The following is a 22,597-nucleotide window of genomic DNA, read 5'->3' as shown; positions in this document are numbered from 1 at the left end:
GTGTCGATGTCCCAATATTTATGGACCTGACTGTATATGAGCAACCCCAGAGAGACAGGATACATGCAGTGAATGTGGGACCAATGGTTACTTTGAAACCCACAATCAAGGCTAAAAACGAAACAGCTGTTAGCCCAGTGTTCCAACATCCGCAATCGAAAACTCCTATCACAACTAGAGATCGATGAGATACAACAACAATGCTACGGCTAGGGGGCGCCAGGACGACAGGTCAGCAGGGGGGATGCCACCATCACCCCCACACATCAGAGATTGGGTACCAAGCCCCAACAAATACCAACAGCCTCAGTACAAGAGCTGCTGACCTGAGAATGAAGATCATGGCCCAATTAGAAACCTGGAACCCCTGACGAATACCGAAGCTGACTTGTAAAGTACCTTCAGAAGATCTGCTAGTGGATGTGAATGCTGCAATAACAACAACCCCTACGGGAACCATCACTGAGACCAATAAGCTAATACACAGTACAGCAACAGTAATCCTAGAAATGCTTGGATACAGGATGGGCTCAAACCATAACAGGCAGCATCCACCATGGAGAATATGATTAGTCCTAATCCTAAAGGACCCTCAGAAGGGACTGGCCAATAACCTGCCTCTCCACAACATGGAAGGCCCTGTCAGGCATCATCGCGGCTAAGATGAGTAAGCACGTAGCTCAATACATGAGCGGGGCTCAGAAGGGAATTGGTAGCAACACCAGAGGAGCCAAGCACCAGCTACTGGTCGAGCAGTCGCCCGAGACTGTAAGAGCAGGAAGACCAACCTGTGCACCGCCTGGACTGACTACAAGAAAGCTTATGACTCAATGCCCCACACGTGGATACTGGAATGTCTGGAACTAAGGGCCTTCATGAGAATGTGGAAGACAACCCTAAAAGCCGACTCAAAGCCAATTACCCAAGTCAACATCAAATGCGTCATATACCAAGGAGATGCGCTATCACCAGTGCTGTTCTGCATAGGCCTGAACCCCCTCAGTCAGATCATCACAAAGAGTGGTTACGGGTACCAATTCCCAAGTGGAGCAACAATTAGCCACCTGCTTTACATGGATGACATCACCAGGAATGAGCAGTGGCGGCTGGTGAAACATATTTTCGGTGGGGCTGTGCCATACTTTTTTGTTTCTGTAACCATCGCAATACAATTTCACACAAACTGCAGGACACCAGTGCTCAGTGAAATAGTCAGTAGGGCTGGGTATCATTTAAAAATGTTCGATACCAGTACCGATACCAGTACCCTTAACACGATACCGATACCAATTGAGTACTTCATTCGATACTTTTTTTCAAATTTGTAAATGTCACCACTCCTCCCCATTCAAAAGATTTTTACAGGAATACAATTTGAAAGTGCTCAAATATTTATTTAATAACTGTACAAACATGTACAACGAAGAATTATGTATGTATATATATTACACATTACCTGAAGTTATCTACGGTTGCTCCTGTTAGGGTGGCCATTTCCTTCACATCAAAAAGGAGGACACTTTGCATACATGGGGACACGCAAGCAGATATTTGTTTGGTATTATCCGGTTTTAAATTTTAATATGTTCTTCCACCAGATTACATAAAGGTGCATACACATACCACATAGCTAATAATAATATACAAGATACAGCTCATGACAACATGCCCTTCCAATTCAGATTACATAGGTCTGATAAACATCATACAGAAACTGTTCTTAATGTTTTTATCTGGATAGATAAAGGGGAAACAAATACAGCACCTTCTGTTTCAGATGTATAGGCTTTGCCTAGGCTTTGCCTTTACATCTGAGTATAAGCATTTTCAGAATTTCAGTTCAACAAACCAACTTTAGCTCACATTACTGAGAGCTTGATTGACAGCCTGGTGGTAGCAACTGGAGTGAGCACATGGCTCATTTGAATATTTAAATTAGCCATGTGTTGATAGGTCAGGACATCTCAGAAGGCTGACCAGCCAAATCCGCCACAGACTAAGTGCAAGCTTTACCGCCATACAAAGCAAAACCATAGGAACAGTCATTTTTTTCATGATCTGGGTAGTGGGTACAAAAATAACCGATTGCAGGTATCGTTTGACAGGCGCAGTTTCGATACTACTCGATACTATGTTGTTTCGGTCGATACCTTACCATTCTTACACAAAAACATAAACATCATATTGCACAAACCTTTCATTTGCATTTTAAACTGAACTGAATTGACTATTTCCAGTCCAACAGCTCGTTCTGTATCGTCTTTGACGTGCCCTTAGCTGGTAGCTGTCTTCCGGTGCTCCTCCAGCACATTGTCAAGGGAGGCAACAAAATCCACCAAGCCCCGGAAAATGTCGGGGTTGTCCAAGGAGTCCGAGGAGTCCGAGTCAGTCTCGTCATGCCCACGCAAGGCCAACTCAAAAGTCCCACAAAACTTCACACAATCGATAATTTTGGATAAAATGTGCCTGTTTTTATCCACCTCCTCATTATGTTTCCTCACCGCAATCCTGTGGCCGTCATCTAGCTGCGTAGAGATGTTCACCCTTCCTAATATGGCTAGAGTTATCCATGTGTGCCCTGGTGTCATCATGTTTCTTTACCTTCTCTGACAGAGGCTTCATATCCCTCACTCCGCTTGGCTTAACTGCTACATAGACCCGCCTCCTGGGGGCGCTTTCTCTATCGCCCCAGAGCTGATGAGGCGTTCAGACAAGCAGAGGAAAGGTTGCGAATAGGATTTTCTATCATATTTTACACATATTACTGGGTGCATTCCATATTTCAAACACACAAATATTGACATACTGATATTTTTATCATTATTGATATCGCCCTCGATTGGTCAGCCGCCACTGGGAGTGAGCAAGAAATCGACTCACTGATCCACACCATCAGGATCTACATAGGGATGTCATCCGGATTGGACAAGTGTGGCCGGATGGTCTCAAAGAGAGGCAAGATGATCAGAACTGAAGGGGTTGACCTACCAGAGGGCAACATAGGTGATATCCAAGACAGCTACAAGTACCTTGGTATCCCACAGGCTAATGGAAACCATGAGGAAGCTGCAAGGAAGTCAACCACAACCAAATACCTCCAAAGAGTAAGGCAGGTCCTGAAAAGTCAGCTGAATGGCAGGAACAAGATCCAAGCCATCAACATGTACGCACTACCAGTCATCAGATACCCTGCTGGGATCATAAGCTGGCCAAAGGAGGAGAGGCCACAGATATCAAGACAAGAAAGCTCCTCACCATGCACGGAGGGTTTCACCCCAAATCCAGCACCCTGAGACTGTATGCTAAGCGGAAAGAGGGAGGCCGAGGACTAGTGAGCATCAAGGCCACTATCCAGGATGAAACATCAAAAATCCAAGAGTACATCATAAAATGGCCACAAAGGATGAACTGCTAAGTGAATATCTCAGGCAACAGAAACCTGATAAGAATGCAGAGGAAGAGGAGCAGACAACCTGGAGGGACAAGCCCCTAAATGGCACGTACCACCGCCAAATTGAAGAAGTGGCTGATATCGAGAAGACCTACCAATGGCTGGAAAAGGCTGGACTCAGAGACAGCACAGAGGCCCTGATCATGGCAGCACAAGAACAGGCCCTAGGTACAAGAGCCATAGAGGCCAAGATCTACAAGAGTAGATCTGACCCAAGGTGCAGACTATGCAAAGATGCCCCTGAGACAGTCCAGCACATAGTAGCAGGGTGTAAGATGCTAGCCGGGTCAAAATCCCAATGGGCCGCACCACAGAAGATGGCTGAGAACAACAGGGCCAAGGTGCTGTGGAACTTCAGCTTCCAGACTGACAAACAGGTCCTGGCCAACCAACCGGACATAGTGGTGGTAGACAAGGAGCAGAAGAAAGCGGTGGTGATAGATGTGGCCATACCAGCAGACGCCAACATGAGAAAGAAGGAAGATTGAAAAGTACCAAGGGTTGAAAGAACAGCTGGAGCAGATGTGGAAGGTCAAAGCGAGCGTGGTCCCCGTGGTAGTGGCTCCAACAGATCCCAGGAACAACATCAGAAGCCTCAGTCCAGAAGAGCGCAGTCCTAGGAACAGCTAAGATACTGTGCAGAACCCTCAAACTCCCAGGCCTCTGGTAGAGGACCCGAGCTTGAGGATGACACAGATACCACCCAAAGAGGGTGAGAGGGAAGTTGTTTCTTTTTATTAAATAAAGTATTTATGTAAACTGGGAACCACGTGTCTTGCCTATCGAGTGGAACGAACCTGTGTTTTAGATCAATGTAAAATAATATATAATAATAATTCCTTGGGTGCAATTCCCAAGGTGGCGTTGTCGAGCAACCTAAGATTCCCATTGAGAGCCTCCACGCCGCCACAATAAAATATATGTACTGATTGACTCTCTGACTCTTCCACCAAAATGAATTAATAATTTATTATCACACATCCATAAATGCATATTTTATAATCCAAACTTCACATTTATTTAACCTGAACAACATTTGTATTATTATTATTATTCTGTCTGTTTTACCTCTGTGTTCATACAAACTAATAGAAACACAATCAATGCCTCAAAATAAATAATTACTAATATAAAGGCGCACTAATAAATCCTAATAAATAACACTAAAGAACAGAAATCTGACTGGAAGTGGTTTGTTGTTAGAGTGACTTCACTTCCGCCGTAAGCTAGCAACTCACCAACAGCTAACAACCGGAGCAGCGGGCTGCGGTGAAGATGTCCAGACCCGGTCGGTACGGAGGAGGTAACTGCAGCCATCTGCCGGTACCGGACCACCGGAGCATCGGGTTCTGGACGGTCTGGCCAGTCTTTGCTGTTAGCGCCGACGGAGGCTAGCTGCATTAGCATTTTATTAGCATCACAACCCACTATATAAATACAGTTACTGTCACTTATTGTCTTTGTTGTAACCAAATGAAGAAGTCGTACACATAGCACTGTATACTGTTACCTATAGGCATGTTGCTACGACTTTTCGCTATTTTCAAAGTTTTTCATACACGCTAGCTTCATTAACATTAGCAGTTAGCTATGGCTTCTCCTTCTCCCTCTCCTCTGTCCTGCTCAGTGTGTCAGATGTTCAGTTATTCCTCTATCTCCTTTAATGATAATGGTACCTGTATTAAATGTAGTTTATTTACTGCGCTGGAGGCGAGGCTTAGTGAGTTAGAGGAACGGTACCGCACCACGGAGATATCTTTAGCCGCTATAGTTAGCCAGCCCCCATTAGCCGGTGCAGTCCGACCGAAGGTAGCTTCTGTTAGCTCTGTAGATCCCCCGGTAGTTCCCGAGCAGCCGGGAAGACAGGGAGGCTGGGTGACTGAGCGAAGGAAGACTAGAACGGCGAAGCCCACAGTTCACCACCAACCCATTCATGTTTCTAATACATTTTCCCCACTCAGCGATACACCCGCTGAGGAACCAACTCTGATTATTGGCAGCTCCATAGTCAGAAACATGAAGTTAGCGAAGCCAGCAGCCATAGTTAAATGTATCCCTGGGGCCAGAGTGGGCGACATTGAATCAAATTTAAAACTGCTGGCTAAAGATAAACGTAAATACAGTAAGATTGTTATCCACGTCGGCGGTAATGACACCCGTTTACGCCAATCGGAGGTCACTAAGATTAATGTGGAGTCGGTGTGTAATTATGCTAAGACAATGTCGGAGTCCGTAGTTTTCTCTGGACCCCGCCCCAATGTGACCAGTGATGACATGTATAACCGCATGTCGTCATTCCACCGCTGGCTGTCGAGGTGGTGTCCAGAAAACGATATGGGCTTCATTGATAACTGGCAGCCATTTTGGGGAAAACCTGGTCTGATTAGGAGAGACGGCATCCATCCCACTTTGGATGGAGCGGCTCTCTTATCTAGAAATATGGCGAAGTTTATTTCTAAAACCTGACAGTCCAGAGTTGGGACCAGGAAGCAGAGCTGCTGTCTTACACACTTCTCTGCACTTTCTTTAGAACAGTCACCCACCCAAAACCCCATAGAGACTGTGTCTGTCCCCCGACCACCTAAATTATTTAAAGAAATAAAAACAAGAGGAGTTCAACATAAAAATCTAATAAAAATTAAAACTAACTCCTCAGTAGCACAAAATAAGAGAATGAAATGTGGACTGTTAAATATCAGGTCTCTGTCATCTAAAGCTGTTTTAGTGAATGAATTAATATCAGATTATGATATTGATTTACTTTGTCTTACTGAGACCTGGTTGTCCCACATGGAGTATGTTAGCCTAAATGAATCCACCCCCCCCCCCAGTCATATTAATACTCACATTCCTCGAGGCACTGGCCGAGGAGGTGGAGTGGCAGCCATATATGATTCGAGCGTTTTAATGGACCCTAAACCTAAACTAAATTATAATTCATTTGAAAGCCTTGTTCTTAGTCTTTCTCACCCAAACTGGAAAACACTGCAGCCAGTTCTATTTGTTATAGTGTACCGCGCTCCTGGACCGTACTCTGATTTTATATCTGAATTTTCAGAGTTTCTATCAAGTTTAGTCCTTAAATCAGATAAAGTAATTATTGTAGGTGATTTTAATATTCATGTGGATTCAATGACAGCCTTAGTAATGCATTTATATCATTAATAGACTCAACTGGCTTCTGTCAGAGTGTAAATAAACCAACTCATTGTTTTAATTACACTCTTGACCTTGTTCTATCATATGGCATTGGTATTGAACATTTAATAGTCTTCCCACATAATCCTTTCCTATCTGACCATTATTTAATAACTTTTGAATTCATGTTGTTAGATTATAAGCCATTAGGCAAAACTTCCTACAGCAGATGTCTATCTGACAGTGCTGTAGCTAAATTTAAGGAGGAGATTGCTTCAGTGTTTAATTCAATGCCATGTCTGAATTTAACAGAATCCTATAACGACTTTAGTCCCTCTGAAATTGATAATCTTGTTGATAGTGCTACAGGCTCACTACGATCAACATTAGACTCTATCGCTCCTATAAAAAGGAAATTATTAAAACATAGGAGACTAGCACCTTGGTATAACCACCAAACCCGCCAGTTAAAACAAATAGCTAGGAAATCTGAAAGGAAATGGCGCTCTTCCAAATTATCAGAATATCACTCAAATTGGCAAGATAATCTTAAAACTTATAGAAAGGCCCTCCGTAATGCCAGAGGAGCCTATTACTCAGCACTAATAGAAGAAAATAAGAATAACCCTAGGTTCCTCTTCAGCACTGTAGCCAGGCTGACAGAGAGTCACAGCTCTATTGAGCCACATATCCCCATAAACTTAAGTAGCAATGACTTCATGAGCTTCTTCTATAATAAAATTATTACTATTAGAGAAAAAATTAATCACCAACTGCCATCAACAGTTATCAGTGGCTCTCCAAGTTCAGGGACTTCTGTCAATGTAAACTTAGATATATATTTAGACTGTTTTTCTGCTATCGATCTTCATCAGTTAACTTCAATCATTTCTTCATCGAAGCCATCAACCTGTCTATTAGACCCAATCCCAACTAGGCTGCTTAAACAAGTTGTTCCCTTAATTGGCACTACTTTACTGGATATGATTAATCTTTCTTTATTATCAGGATATGTACCACAGTCCTTTAAAGTAGCTGTAATTAAACCCCTTCTTAAAAAGCCCACTCTTGACCCAGGGGATTTAGCCAACTATAGACCGATTTCTAACCTCCCCTTCCTCTCTAAGATTCTGGAGGAAGTAGTCGCCAAAGAGTTGTGTGACTTTCTACATAACAATAGTTTATTTGAGGATTTTCAGTCAGGATTTAGAGTTCATCATAGCACAGAGACAGCTCTGGTTAAAGTTAATAATGACCTTCTGACTGCTTCAGACAATGGACTTGTCTCTGTACTTGTATTAATTGGCATTAAAGGAACCGCACTAAGCTGGTTTAAGTCATATTTATCAGATCGCTCGCAGTTTGTACATGTTAACGATGAATCTTCAATAAATACTACAGTTAGTCATGGAATTCCACAAGGTTCTGTACTTGGACCAATACTATTTACTTTATATATGCTCCCTTTAGGCAACATTATTAGGAATCACTCCATTAACTTTCACTGTTATGCAGATGATACACAGTTATATCTATCAATCAAGCCCGATGAAATTAATCAATTATCTAACATGTCTTAAGGACATAAAATCCTGGATGACCTGCAATTTTCTGATGTTAAACTCAGAAAAAAACAAAATTCTTGTTCTTGGCCCCAAAAACCTTAGAGACTCACTGTCTAAAGATATAGTTACTCTAGATGGCATTAACTTGGCCTCTAGCACCACTGTCAGGAATCTTGGAGTTATCTTTGATCAGGATTTGTCATTTAACTCCCACATAAAGCAGACCTCCAGGACTGCCTTCTTTCATTTACGTAATATTAGAAAAATTAGACACATACTATCACAGACAGATGCAGAAAAACTAATCCATGCATTTGTTACTTCAAGGCTGGATTACTGCAACTCTTTATTATCAGGTTGCCCCAATAAGTCCATTAAAACGCTCCAATTAATTCAGAACGCTGCAGCACGAGTACTGACAGGAACTAGAAAAAGAGATCACATCTCTCCTGTACTAGCTTCTCTGCATTGGCTCCCATAGGCCTAGACTATCGGGGGATTTCCCATGGTGCACTGAGCTCCTCCCTTCCTCTCTCTTTCTGCACTCATTCATGTCCCATTAATGCATGTTACTAACTTCACTTCTTCCCCGGAGTTCTTGTGCTTTCTCGTCTCACAGGTTCTTATCGATCCTGGTGGAGCCTCCAGCCATGGTCCTGCTAGATTGCCATTGCCAATACTGTTGTTGCTGTGCACCTGTCTGTCTGTCTCTCGCTCTCTCTCTCTCTTTCACCCCAACTGGTCGAGACAGACGACCACCCACCTAGAGCCGGAGGATCTGTCCTAGGTTTCTGCCTTTTAACAGGCAGTTTTTCCTTGCCCTTGTCGCCAAGTGCTTGCTCATGGTGGTACTGTTGGGTCTCTGTAATTAATGTTATAAAGAGTTCGGTCTAGACCTGCTCTATTTGAAAAGTGTCCTGAGATAACTTCTGTTATGAATTGGCGCTATACAAATAAAATTGAATTGAATTGAATTGCCAAGTCTTGAGCAGAAAGCAGAGCAGTAGCCTAACGTTAACGTTAATCTAAACGGAATATTTAGATATCAAACTGTGTGATATGATTGTGTAATATGTAATGAACATGTGAAATCCGCAGTGGGTGCACCGTAAACCAGATAATCACTCTAAACGTTACGAAACGTCCAAACTGCCTATTGCAACCAAGCTCGTCGTGTTATGTGCCAAACAGAATGCAAAAACCCGCGGTTACTCATTTTCAAACACGGATGTGACATCGCTCTCGAGCTGCAAGTCACGATTACGAGACAAAACCAACGCACCATTAGTGTCACACTGTATAAATACAGTTACTGGGACACAGTGTAAATACAGTTACTGTCACACTATAAATACAGTTACTGTCCCACTGTATAAATACAGTTACTGTCCCACTGTATAAATACAGTTACTGTCAAATTATAAATACAGTTACTGTCAAACCATATAAATACAGTTACTGTCACAATGTATAAATACAGTTACTGCCACACTATATAAATACAGTTACTGTCACACAGTATAAATAAGGTTACTGTCACATTGTATAAGTTACTGTCACACAGTATGAATACAGTTCCTGTCACACTGTATAAATACAGTTACTGTCACACTATATAAATACAGTTACTGTCACACAGTATAAATACAGTTACTGTCACATTGTATAAGTTTCTGTCACACAGTATGAATACAGTTCCTGTCACACTGTATAAATACAGTCACTGTCACACTATATAAATACAGTTACTGTCACACAGTATAAATACAGTGACCGTCACACACCATAAATACTGTCACACTATATAAATACAGTTACTGTCACACACTATAAATAGTCACACTATATAAATACAGTTACTGTCACACAGTATTAATACTGTCACACTATATAAATACAGTTACTGTCACACACTATAAATTCTGTTACTGTCACACAGTATAAATACAGTTACTGTCACTATAAATACAGTTACTGTCACACTGTATAAATACAGTTACTGTCACACAGTATAAATACAGTTACTGTCACACTGTATAAATACAGTTACTGTCAAAATGTATAAATACAGTTACTGTCAAAATGTATAAATACAGTTACTGTCACACAGTATAAATACAGTTACTGGATACAGTAAGGTGAGCTGGAGCAAGCCTTTGGGTACTACGGACCCCTCAGAACCGTCTGGATCGCCAGGAACCCTCCCGGGTTCGCCTTTGTGGAGTTTGAGGATCCACGAGAAGCAGACGATGCCATCGGAGGGTTAGATGGAAAGTCAGTGTGCAACAAACATCAGGTTTACCTGAACACTCACTTGAACACTCACCTGAGCACACAGCTAATCACAAACACTCACCTGAATACGCCTGAAGGCTGAGGCGTGACATTGTGATCACTATTTATTGTTGTTGTTGCAGATCAATCTGTGGGAGTTGCGTGGAGGTCAAACTCTCCACTGGTAGTTCAAGGCCCCCTCACTTCGAGCAGCCCCCCACCAGAAGACCTTTTGACCCCAATGATAAGTGCTACGAGTGTGGAGAGAAAGGTCATTACGCCTATGACTGTCACCGCTACAGCCGTGGCAGCAGGAGGAGCAGGTGACCATGACGACCACCATACCTGCCATCAACCTGTCTTTTAGACCACATTTCAACTAGGCTGCTTAAAGAAGTCGTACCCTTAATTGGCACTTCTTTACTAGATATGATTAATCTTTCTTTATTATCAGGATATGTACCACAGTCATTTAAAGTAGCTGTAATTGAACCCCTTCTTAAAAAGCCCACTCTTGACCCAGGGGTTTTAGCCAACTATAGACCGATCTCTAACCTCCCCTTCCTCTCTAAGATTCTGGAGAAAGTAGTCGCCAAAGAGTTTTTACATAACAATAGTTTATTTGAGGATTTTCAGTCAGGATTTAGAGTTCATCATAGCACAGAGACAGCTCTGGTTAAAGTTAATAATTACCTTTTGATTACTTCTGACAATGGACTTGTCTCTGTACTTGTGGTACTGTTGGGTCTCTGTAATAATGTTAAAGAGTTCGGTCTAGACCTCTCTATTTGAAAAGGTCCTGAGATAACTTAGTTTTTAATTGGCGCTTTTAAAAAAAAATTAATTAATTAATTGTTTTATTAGATCTTAGTGCTGCATTTGACACCATTGACCATAACATTCTTTTACAGAGACTTGAGCATCAAACTGGTATTAAAGGAACCGCACTAAGCTGGTTTAAGTCATATTTATCAGATCGTTTGCAGTTTGTACATGTTAAAGATGAATCTTCAATAAATACTACAGTTAGTCATGGAGTTCCACAAGGTTCTGTACCAATACTATTTACTTTATATATGCTCCCTTTAGGCAAAATTATTAGGAATCACTCCATTAACTTTCACTGTTATGCAGATGATACGCAGTTATATCTATCAATCAAGCCCGATGAAATTAATCAATTATCTAAATTACAAACATGTCTTAAGGACATAAAATCCTGGAAGAGCTGCAATTTTCTGCTGTTAAATTCAGAAAAAAACGAAATTCTTGTACTTGGCCCCAAAAATCTTAGAGACTCACTGTCTAAAGATATAGTCACTCTAGATGGCATTACCTTGGCCTCTAGCACCAGTGTCAGGAATCTTGGAGTTATCTTTGGTCAGGATTTGTCCTTTAATTCCCACATGAGGCAGACCTCTAGGACTGCCTTCTTTCATTTACGTAATATTACAAAAATTAGACACATCCTATCACAGACAGATGCAGAAAAACTAATCCATGCATTTGTTACTTCAAGGCTGGATTACTGCAACTCTTTATTGTCAGGTTGCCCCAATAAGTCTATAAAAATGCTCCAATTAATTCAGAACGCTGCAGCACGAGTACTGACAGGAACTAGAAAAAGAGATCACATCTCTCCTGTACTAGCTTCTTACTGCAGAAAGAGAGAGGAAGAGAGCTTTAAGCTTTATCAAAGAGGAATGTCTTAAGCCTACTCTTGAATGTGGTGAGGGTGTCTGCCTCCTGAACCACAACTGGAAGCTGGTTCCACAGGAGAGGAGCTTGGTAACTGAAGGCTCTGGCTCCTGTTCTACTTTTAGAGACTATAGGAACCACAAGTAGCCCAGCATTCAGAGAACATAGTGTTCTAGAGGGGTAATAGGGTACTATGAGCTCTTTAAGATATGAAGGGGCCTGACCATGAAGAGCTTTATAGGTGAGGAGGAGGATTTTAAATTCTATTCTACATTTTACAGGGAGCCAGTGCAGAGAAGCTAGTACAGGAGAGATGTGATCTCTTTTTCTAGTTCCTGTCAGTACTTGTGCTGCAGCGTTCTGAATTAATTGGAGACTTATTGGGGCAACCTGATAATAAAGAGTTGCAGTAATCCAGCCTTGAAGTAACAAATGCATGGATTAGTTTTTCTGCATCTTGTACTGCAGTAAAAAGTAATAGAAGTATAAAGTACACAGTCAGATATAATCACAATAGAAACTCTGTGTACTTTAATAAAAAGTAAAAAAACGGGAAAAAGATTTTTTCTTAACGACAGATTCACATGTTTACAACGACCTGTGACCTGTGGACACGCCCCCTTCCTGTAAGCCCGTCCCTTTGGTGATGTCCAGCAGCAGCGTGGACTGAGAGTCAGACTGAGCAGAGAGACTTCAGCTCCACTCACAGAAGAAGACCAAGAAGGAGAAGAAAATGGCTGACTCAACCAGCAGCAGCCGCTCTGACTCTTCATCATCCAAAAATTCCTCCTCTTCCTCACTCAGAGATCTCACACATTCAGGTAATGACTCACTTAAAATAAAACATTCAACCAACAACAGTTCAGCAGCTCCATCATTATTAGTATTTTATAATGTATAATGTAATGTATATTGTAGAATGTAATGTATAATGTAATGTACAGCACATACAGGGACAGCCACTGCAAACTAGCTTAGACTAGAAATGTTGTGGTGTATTTCTTTATGGACAATGAAGATTTAAATAATGCAACTTTATCACTCGTACAAAAACACGTTATTATCAGTGTACAAACACACAACTTTATTATCGCTATATATGAACACAACTTCATAACTTATAGCTATCCTGCTAGTTATTAACCCAACTACCTGTACTGCAGGTAATACTGCCTGTTAGTTAGCGTGCTAATGCAGCTGTGTTCAGATACAAAGCTGTATTGTTCTGTCGTTAGCTAACCTTTCTCAGCTGACTGTTATTATTCAGGTCAACAAGCTTCTTACTGCTGCTGCAGGATTTAATCACACAAACAGCTCAGGACTTTTTAACCCTTTAAATCCTCAAATATATCATATTTTTCATGTTCTATGGATTCTTTCAACAGTGCAGATCCTCACTGATAAAGTACAGTAAATACAACAACTATTATTATTATTAATATTGCTACTACTGATACTACCACTACTACTACTACTACTGCTACTGCTACTGCTACTACTACTACTACTACTACTGCTACTACTACTGCTACTGCTACTACTGCTACTACTACTACTGCTACTACTACTGCTACTACTACTACTACTGCTACTGCTGCTGCTGCTGCTGCTGCTGCTACTGCTGCTGCTGCTGCTGCTGCTGCTGCTGCTGCTGCTGCTGCTGCTGCTGCTGCTGCTGCTGCTGCTGCTGCTGCTGCTGCTGCTGCTGCTGCTGCTGCTGCTGCTGCTGCTGCTGCTGCTGCTGCTGCTGCTGCTGCTGCTGCTGCTGCTGCTGCTGCTGCTGCTGCTGCTGCTGCTGCTGCTGCTGCTGCTGCTGCTGCTGCTGCTGCTGCTGCTGCTGCTGCTGCTGCTGCTGCTGCTGCTGCTGCTGCTGCTGCTGCTGCTGCTGCTGCTGCTGCTGCTGCTGCTGCTGCTGCTGCTGCTGCTGCTGCTGCTGCTGCTGCTGCTGCTGCTGCTGCTGCTGCTGCTGCTGCTGCTGCTGCTGCTGCTAGCTGCTGCTGCTGCTGCTGCTGCTGCTGCTGCTGCTGCTGCTGCTGCTGCTGCTGCTGCTACTGCTGCTGCTGCTGCTGCTGCTGCTGCTGCTGCTGCTGCTGCTGCTGCTGCTGCTGCTGCTGCTGCTGCTGCTGCTGCTGCTGCTGCTGCTGCTGCTGCTGCTGCTGCTGCTGCTGCTGCTGCTGCTGCTGCTGCTGCTGCTGCTGCTGCTGCTGCTGCTGCTGCTGCTGCTGCTGCTGCTGCTGCTGCTGCTGCTGCTGCTGCTGCTGCTGCTGCTGCTGCTGCTGCTGCTGCTGCTACTGCTGCTGCTGCTGCTGCTGCTGCTGCTGCTGCTGCTGCTGCTGCTGCTGCTGCTGCTGCTGCTGCTGCTGCTGCTGCTGCTGCTGCTGCTGCTGCTGCTGCTGCTGCTGCTGCTGCTGCTGCTGCTGCTGCTGCTGCTGCTGCTGCTACTGCTGCTGCTGCTGCTGCTGCTGCTGCTGCTGCTGCTGCTGCTGCTGCTGCTGCTGCTGCTGCTGCTGCTGCTGCTGCTGCTGCTGCTGCTGCTGCTGCTGCTGCTGCTGCTGCTGCTGCTGCTGCTGCTGCTGCTGCTGCTGCTGCTGCTGCTGCTGCTGCTGCTGCTGCTGCTGTGCTGCTGCTGCTGCTGCTGCTGCTGCTGCTGCTGCTGCTGCTGCTGCTGCTGCTGCTGCTGCTGCTGCTGCTGCTGCTGCTGCTGCTGCTGCTGCTGCTGCTGCTGCTGCTGCTGCTGCTGCTGCTGCTGCTGCTGCTGCTGCTGCTGCTGCTGCTGCTGCTGCTGCTGCTGCTGCTGCTGCTGCTGCTGCTGCTGCTGCTGCTGCTGCTGCTGCTGCTGCTGCTGCTGCTGCTGCTGCTGCTGCTGCTGCTGCTACTGCTACTGCTACTACTACTACTACTACTGCTACTGCTACTACTGCTACTGCTACTACTACTACTACTACTACTACTACTGCTACTACTGCTACTACTACTGCTACTGCTACTACTACTACTACTACTACTGCTACTGCTACTGCTACTACTACTGCTACTACTGCTACTACTGCTACTATTACTGTAGTATGTGTTTCACTTTAATGTGTTATCTTTTGAATTTGTTCCTGTGTCTCAATCAATCAATCGATTGATCAGTCTTTATATATTTGACCAGTCAGGTCCTAAATCCTGATAATCAATCAGCTCATTGAGTCCTGAAAAGCAGCTGTCTATTGAACAGAAACACAACTGAAAGTATTAATACACATAATACTGTATTTATTCTGCTGTCACTGAAGAACTGACCAGAGCTAAGCAGACAGATGAACTTGTTGACAAACAAAAGATGTATCGTCTTCTTTATTGACAAGTTATCTTCAAATGCCAACTGAGTAAAACTACAAAAATAGAAATATAAACAAAATATATGTAAGGCAATGATTAAAAACACATACAGCCATTACAAACTTAAATACAAGTCCTGTGTAATAAACACTACAAAACATGCTTTTGATCTTTGTGTGAAAGAAATAGCTGCACTTTTACAAATATTATCAAATTTTAACATTCTTAGAACTAAAAAATACTCACAAGCAATGATTTCCGAAGTCAAACAAAGAAGGATGGATGCAGATTCAAACCATGTGCATCTCCGACAATCACAACTGAACACGTGACTAATTTGCCTTCTCACACACCTAAACATTCTTATTGGCTATTTAACATAAAATAGAACATAGAAAAGCTAGAGCGCCCGCGATAAAAGTATATTGGAAATATACTTATTATTATTAGTAGCAGTAGTGTAGTGTATATACTCTTAGTTAGTTATGATTTAAACAGTGTCTTCTTTAAATCCACTACCAGGAGGCACCAAAGTCACATATCAAACTTACTCTGATGAAGTCTCTGCTCCTTGTGACCTTTAACTTCTGCCCTCCAGCCTTACAGCTCATCCACTGGAAAGAACCGAAGAAGACGGCGGCAGCCTTCAGCGTCTCGCTGCTGGTTCTTGTCTCTGTGGCGACATTGTCTGTCATCAGTGTGGTGTCTTACCTGTTGCTCACCTGCCTCTGTGTCACCATCACCTTCAGGTGAGCTCACCTGGTCTGTCACTGACCACTCAGAACGCACAGTGAATGTATCAGCAGGTAGCACACAGGTGGCTACACTGTGTTCCAAATTCTTATGCAAATATTAATTCAATTAAAGAAACATCAGATTTTTTGTTTTTCAATGAAAGTTTTCAATTGTGCTGCTTCCCATGTCTGTTTAGATCACTGACATCAATCTCAGACAGGTCTGTCTTTATTAGTTTGCCAGGTGAGCCTAATTAATGGGAAACTACTTAAGGATGTTGTTCCACATTATTAAGCAAGTCACAGGTTTCATGCAATATAGGGGTAAAAAAATATCTTTCTGCAGATGAAAAGCGTGAAATAGTGCAGTATATTTCAATAGGTATGAAACCACTGGATATCTTACGAAATACTAAGAGAGATCATCGTCCCATGAAAAAATTTGTGTCTGATTCAGAGCGCAGAAGGGTTCGTTCAGATATAGGCGTGTTAAGGAAAGTCTCTGTAAGGCTAATTCATAGTATTCAGAGAGCAGCTGTGAAAAAGCCACTGATGATAGTAAACAGGTATTTGAAGCTGCTGGTGCCTCTGGAGTCCCAAGAACCTCTCGACGCAGGATCCTCCAGAGGCTTGCTGATGTGCATAAAGCTGTATTTCAGCCGCCCTCAAACAATGCCCACAAGGAGACATGACTAACGGTTTTATTCACTGATGTATGCTGTGCTACACTGGATGGTCCAGATGGATGGAGTTCTGGATGGCCACCATGTCCCAACAAGGCTGCAATGTCAGCAAGGAGGTGGTGGAGGGATGTTTTCTTTAGAAACTATTGAGTGTTTTGAAACTCTGTTTTGCATAATAATTTGGAACACTGCATTTTGAGTTATTTTGCAAAAAATGCCATCGTCATCATTGGTAATTGTGTTTAATAAAATCCAGATTACGATATAATTGTTTAGGAATAAAAAATCCTATTGACTGCAAATTATATTGACTGTTCAGTAAGAAAAAGAACAAAAACAGTATATGCATAATAATTTGGAACGCAGTGTATGTCCCAAGTCTCTTACAGCTGTCTGCTTCCGGTTTGTAGGGTTTATAAATCAGTGATCCAGGCAGTCCAGAAATCAGACGAAGGTCATCCATTCAGGTATTCTCCTCCTCCTCTTCTTCCTGCTTCTCCTCCTCTGTCATCCCCCTGCTCCTCTGAACTCCTCTGTCCTCCTCTGAGGTCCTCTGTCCTCTTTCAGGTCTCTGTTGGAGAGGGACATCTCAGTGTCCTCAGAGGCCGTCCGGCTTGTGGTGGATCAGTCTCTGGTCCATCTGAACTGGTTTAGCTGTCAGACCAGGAGGCTGCTGTTGGTTGAGGACCTGGTGGACTCTTTGAAGGTCAGCATGTTTGCAGGGTGCTAGAACTGAGCTCCTCCTTCTACAGGCAGCGGAGGACCATTGCGCTTTCTGAGGAGGAGACACTGGGGCTGGTCAGAACTGTTCTCTAAGCGTTTAGCTGTTCTTTAAATATTAAGCTCTTCTCTAAGGGTATAGTTATTTGCTAAATGTTTCGGTTGATGTCTAAAGGTTCAGCTGTCCTCTTGATGTTTAGTTGTTCTCTAAATGTTTCAGCTGTTCTAAAATGTTCAGCTGTTCTCTAAATGTTCAACTGTTCTCTAAAAGGTTCAGCTGTTCTCTAAATGTTTCAGCTGTTCTCTAAATGTTCAGCTGTTCTCTAAATGTTCAACTGTTCTCTAAATGTTCAACTGTTCTCTAAAAGGTTCAGCTGTTCTCTAAATGTTTCAGCTGTTCTCTAAATGTTCAGCTGTTCTCTAAAGGTTCAGCTGTTCTCTAAATGTTCAACTGTTCTCTAAAAGGTTCAGCTGTTCTCTAAATGTTTCAGCTGTTCTCTAAATGTTCAGCTGTTCTCTAAAGGTTCAGCTGTTCTCTAAAGGTTCATCCCTTGATGTTTCAGCTGGCTGCAGTCATGTGGATGATGACGTACGTTGGAGCAGTCTTCAATGGAGTAACCATCCTGATCCTCGGTAAGGGTTGTTCTTTTTTATGTAAATCTTTTGGACAACTTCAGATAAACTAAAAAATATATATTTTTTCTGTCCAGCTGACATAATTTTCTTCACCACTCCGCTGATCTACCAGAAGAAAAAGGTACCGCATCCTGATATGGTTCCTTTCTCATCACCCTGTTATTAACAGAATCTGCAGACAAACATTGAAGAACCTTTCACTGTTGTTAGTGTGAAAGCATATTTTGACAACTTGTTAATTCATTCAATTAATCGTTGATCTAAGTGAAATGTTTAGGTGATATATCCACCACAAACACAACTAAGCTTTTACAACTGATGGCAGTGGAGATTTAACTATTTTATCCTGGGACTAGTTTCCATGGTGCTTTTAAGTCTTGTCGTAAAAATGTATTATTATTATGTATTAGACTATAGTTTCAATAACATCACTCGCTGAGATTGTCTCTTAAGCACTTGAATGCACTCACAGATCACTCTGCCAGTTCAACACCATTACATTTATAACCAAACTCTAAAATGAAAAGCAATGTGTTGTTTATGATAGTTGATTTGATTCTAAATTTAAAAAAAAAATCACATTAATTAATTACTTAATTCTCCATTTGAATGAATCAGGACAGTTTAGTCCTTTAATGCTGCACCAGATAACTCACACAGTCCAATACCAGAACCGCTGCTAACTGACCTCTGACCTGTGTGTGTGTGTGTGTGTGTGTGTGTTTAGACACAGATTGATCATTACATCGAGCTTATTCAGTCCAGAGTGGAGGAGTCGCTGCACAAGTGAGTTCACATCAGATTGTTCCTCCTCATCATCATCAGTGCGGTAATCCAGGCCTTTATTTTGAAGGCTAGTGTGACTTCCCATATTTCTCTCTGATCCTATTTTCATGTTATATTTATACTGTTTATAGTGAAATACTGACTGTTAGTATCAGATAGTCTGACAGACAACCTGCTCTGCTGCTGTCTAGCGTTGACATTTTACATACTCATGATAAAACTAAAAACTATAAAAGTTGCTGATTGAGTAAAAATTGTCTTAATTTTGTTTTATTTTTATTCTAAATAACTGATAACTTGCTTCATTAGACGTCAGCTGCAAACGCAGGAAGTAGCAGAACTACTACTACAGAGAGCTACTCGGTGCTACACAGCAGAACTACTTCCTGTAACCTCCAGGAGCTCAGATTAGTAATTTTTTTCTCACTGAGGGACAGTTCATAAACTGTTTGGGTGATGGCGGTCATACACAGAGCTACACAGTGCTACACGTTATACAGAGCTACACAAAGCTACACAAAGCTACAGAGAGCTACATGGTGCTACACAGATCTACACAGAAGTGCAGAGGGTTACAAAGCTACACAGAGCTACACGGAGCTACAGAGGGTTACAGAGCTACAGAGGGTTACAGAGCTACAGAGAGCTACATGGTGCTACACAGTGCTACAAAGAGCTACACAGAGCTACAGAGAGCTACTCAGTGCTACACAGAGCTACAGAGCTACATGGTGCTACAAAGAGCTACACAGATCTACACGGAGCTACACAGAGCTAAATGGTGCTACACGGTGCGACAGTACTTGTGTACTCTGCAGTGAATGTTAGGCAGACAGGAAGGACTCCTAACAGACTGTTTGTGTGTTTTCAGGCTCCAGGACAAGTTACCTGGAGCTGTGAAAAGAACCAAAGCTGAGTGACCACCTGCCCTCTCCTCTGATTGGTCCATTCATCAGGGACTCACCTGCTAAAAGTCTTGTAATAAAATCCTGACAGTAACAATGAAGCGGTGTCATTGTTTGTTTATTCTCTATGAATTTTATTCATGCTTTTGTTTACTATTTAATCCTCTAAGTCCTCTCAGGTCCTGAGGGGTATTGCACAAAAGTAGGATAAAGAAATCCAGGATAATTGAGCAAGCGCGGCTTGACCTAGCCTGCTCGGCGCATCCTGGCTTAATCGGTTGCACGTTTGCCGAGCCAGGATGAAAAGGCGCGGCTATGTTAAGCCAGGTGTAGATAGTCGGGATAAGTGCGTGTTCACGGCATACTGAAATAGACCTCGCGATCGCTCACAGAATCACTGATGGGAACATGGATAAGAGTCGCGCTTCGTATTTCACGGCCGCTGAACAACAGCTCCTGATGGAGTTCTATGAAGAGGTGGAAGATATAAGAAACAAAGGCAATACCAATGCCATAATTAAAGAAAGAGAGAAAGCCTGGCAGACAATAGCGGACCAGCTTAATGCTTAAGTAGTCCAAAACTGTACAATGAATAAACAGTGCTCCACTGGAACTGTCATCATTAGGCTCCAATTAAAGGACTAAAGGAGTTACTTTAAGTCCACTAATCAACTGTTGTACACTTTGCTTTAAATGTGGCAAGTAGAGGTGCATGTTACTTAAATGTAGAGTATGATTAAGTGCAAACAATTATCCATAATGTGTGTCATTTAATCTATTTTTATCTATTTTATCTTTCTATCCTTCATAAAGAACAAACTTGTCTGGCCATAAAAGGACCTGGCAGCAAGTTAAAGTTAAATACAAGAACATTCTGCAGGCTGGTCAGTGACTCTAAAGTAGATAACAGTGAATAAATGAGGTGAATAGATTAGGTGTCTGCTGACATGTTGAATGTCTGTATGATTGTAGCAGTTAAAAAAAGCCCATAGAACTGGCACAGGGGGCGGCCCACCAAGCCAGGATATGTGCGGCAAATGGTTCCTTTATTGAGGTTCTCTGCATCCCCAACAGAATAAAGGAAGCTCCCACTTGCAAAACATCTCAATGAGAGGTGAGTGAGAGCATGGCTTCCTGCCGTCTGGTGCTGTATTTTTGGACCCAGCAGCCTACATAAATATCTTAGTCCATCACCTGAGAATCTGTATCTCTCAATGAGATAGTCCTCTCCAACGGCCAATGGGTCTGACCTGTCCCAGAAGACTCTTTCAAGACTAAATGCTCGTCTGAGGATTAGGGCTTCCTCAAAAAAGGGCAAGCCATTATGAAGAGAGACAGGTGTGAATAATATATATATATATATATATATATATATATATATATAGTGTATATAGTCTAAATGGCATGCTGTTTAGGAAATGAATCTTTTAATATATGGAATGAAGTTGGATATACTGATAGAAATGTGAGAATACTGAATGAAATTCAAAACCTAGTTGTATCCTTTTCATCAAAGTGATAGTCTTCTGAATTAGCTGGTTTTACAAAATGGCAGTTTGAACAGTTGAAATATTACAATACTTTCTGGAACTGGAAAACTTTTTTGCTTTTTCTGTCAGGATTTAGCCTGAGGCCTGTTGTAGTCGGCCTGCCACGATAAAAAGGGAGTGAACTTCTTCGTCAGGAGAACGGTATTGGGCACGGGTACTATGGGAAGGATTTTGGCCCGTACAAGCACTTGCCAATGAGTTAATAATGTCCTCATTGCTCAGTATTGCTGCCACAAGGTTCCTGACTGACTCATTCTCACTTCTACAAGATGGCAGCAGTGCCTTGATGACCAGTCAAGTTTCATTCTATATATTCAAAGTTTCATTCTATATATTCAAAGATTAATCTCTTAAACGGTATGCCATAATATATATACTATATTGCCCTTGTCACAGATTTCATTGAAAACACCTTTGCAACTTCATCAGCTGTGTTTTGTAATCTCAATTACTGCAATAAACACATATTTATGCAGTTTGACAAGCAGTCTTCATTAGCATAGCAATATAACACTTGTCCTGAGTAATAATACTTCCACTTGAATCAATATAAAAAGACTGTTGCAATTACAAACAGCCAACAGATTTAAATGAAATGAGAAATGACAATATATATGTAATATTTTAATGCAGGATAATTAAAATGATGCAACATACTTAGAAAGACCATGGACATGCTGTAAAACACATTAATTCCTCACAGGATTGACGGTGGAAATACAGGTGAATCACCAGGATTAATCTTAGCCTGGCTGTTAGCCTGGTCTGGAGCAGGCTAGCTGCAGAGAATAAATCACCATAGTAACTTGGCCGGGATAAGTTTAACCTGCTTTCATGCAACCGACTTGAGGCTAAATTCAGCCAGGATAACCAACATATCCTGGCTTAATCCCTTATCTTGGTTTTGTGCAATACCCCTCTGGTTACCTGACAACTGCTCCAAGTCAACAAACAAATCAACAAAGTCAACAAACACATATGAGAGAAAGAGAGGAACTTTCTTTGTTTAATTAATGTTAGTGTAGAACGCACACACAGAGACACCTCTACAGGTGAGATGAAGCCTGGTGATGATGATGATGATGATGATGACGATGATGATGATGATAATATAATGACATGTTAATTAAAAT

General features: G+C 42.3%; 2 protein-coding genes across 2 annotated transcripts; both read left to right on the top strand.

Annotated features, from left to right (window-relative positions):
- The first annotated feature begins 687 nt into the window (after window positions 1–687).
- LOC127352619 (uncharacterized) lies at window positions 688–12,835 on the top strand. Its single transcript, XM_051381153.1, has 7 exons — window positions 688–768; window positions 2,307–2,384; window positions 2,614–2,725; window positions 2,848–2,955; window positions 10,293–10,428; window positions 10,572–10,751; window positions 12,705–12,835. Exons 1-7 carry the CDS (start codon window positions 688–690, stop codon window positions 12,754–12,756), a joined length of 747 nt encoding a protein of 248 aa, XP_051237113.1. The 3' UTR covers window positions 12,757–12,835.
- LOC127353466 (reticulon-3-B-like) lies at window positions 12,787–20,015 on the top strand. The gene is made up of 8 exons (XM_051382733.1): window positions 12,787–12,947; window positions 16,049–16,199; window positions 17,278–17,334; window positions 17,435–17,573; window positions 18,151–18,220; window positions 18,298–18,344; window positions 18,951–19,009; window positions 19,881–20,015. Exons 1-8 carry the CDS (start codon window positions 12,860–12,862, stop codon window positions 19,927–19,929), a joined length of 660 nt encoding a protein of 219 aa, XP_051238693.1. The 5' UTR covers window positions 12,787–12,859; the 3' UTR covers window positions 19,930–20,015.
- The last annotated feature ends 2,582 nt before the right edge of the window (window positions 20,016–22,597 follow it).

This window comes from Dicentrarchus labrax, unplaced genomic scaffold (assembly GCF_905237075.1).
Source record: "Dicentrarchus labrax unplaced genomic scaffold, dlabrax2021, whole genome shotgun sequence".
Classification (NCBI taxonomy): domain Eukaryota; kingdom Metazoa; phylum Chordata; class Actinopteri; family Moronidae; genus Dicentrarchus; species Dicentrarchus labrax.
The sequence above is the reverse complement of the archived record's forward strand: the minus strand, read 5'-3'. Positions and strand labels throughout refer to the sequence as shown.

Coding starts and splice junctions, on each gene's coding strand:
- LOC127353466 (XM_051382733.1), top strand. CDS start 12,860: ATGGCTGACTCAACCAGCAGCAGCCGCTCTGACTCTTCATCATCCAAA. Junction 12,948..16,048: donor CAGAGATCTCACACATTCAG/GTAATGACTCAC, acceptor TCTGCCCTCCAG/CCTTACAGCTCATCCACTGG. Junction 17,335..17,434: donor GACGAAGGTCATCCATTCAG/GTATTCTCCTCC, acceptor GTCCTCTTTCAG/GTCTCTGTTGGAGAGGGACA.
- LOC127352619 (XM_051381153.1), top strand. CDS start 688: ATGAGCGGGGCTCAGAAGGGAATTGGTAGCAACACCAGAGGAGCCAAG. Junction 2,726..2,847: donor TTCAGACAAGCAGAGGAAAG/GTTGCGAATAGG, acceptor TCGATTGGTCAG/CCGCCACTGGGAGTGAGCAA. Junction 10,429..10,571: donor ATCGGAGGGTTAGATGGAAA/GTCAGTGTGCAA, acceptor TTGTTGTTGCAG/ATCAATCTGTGGGAGTTGCG.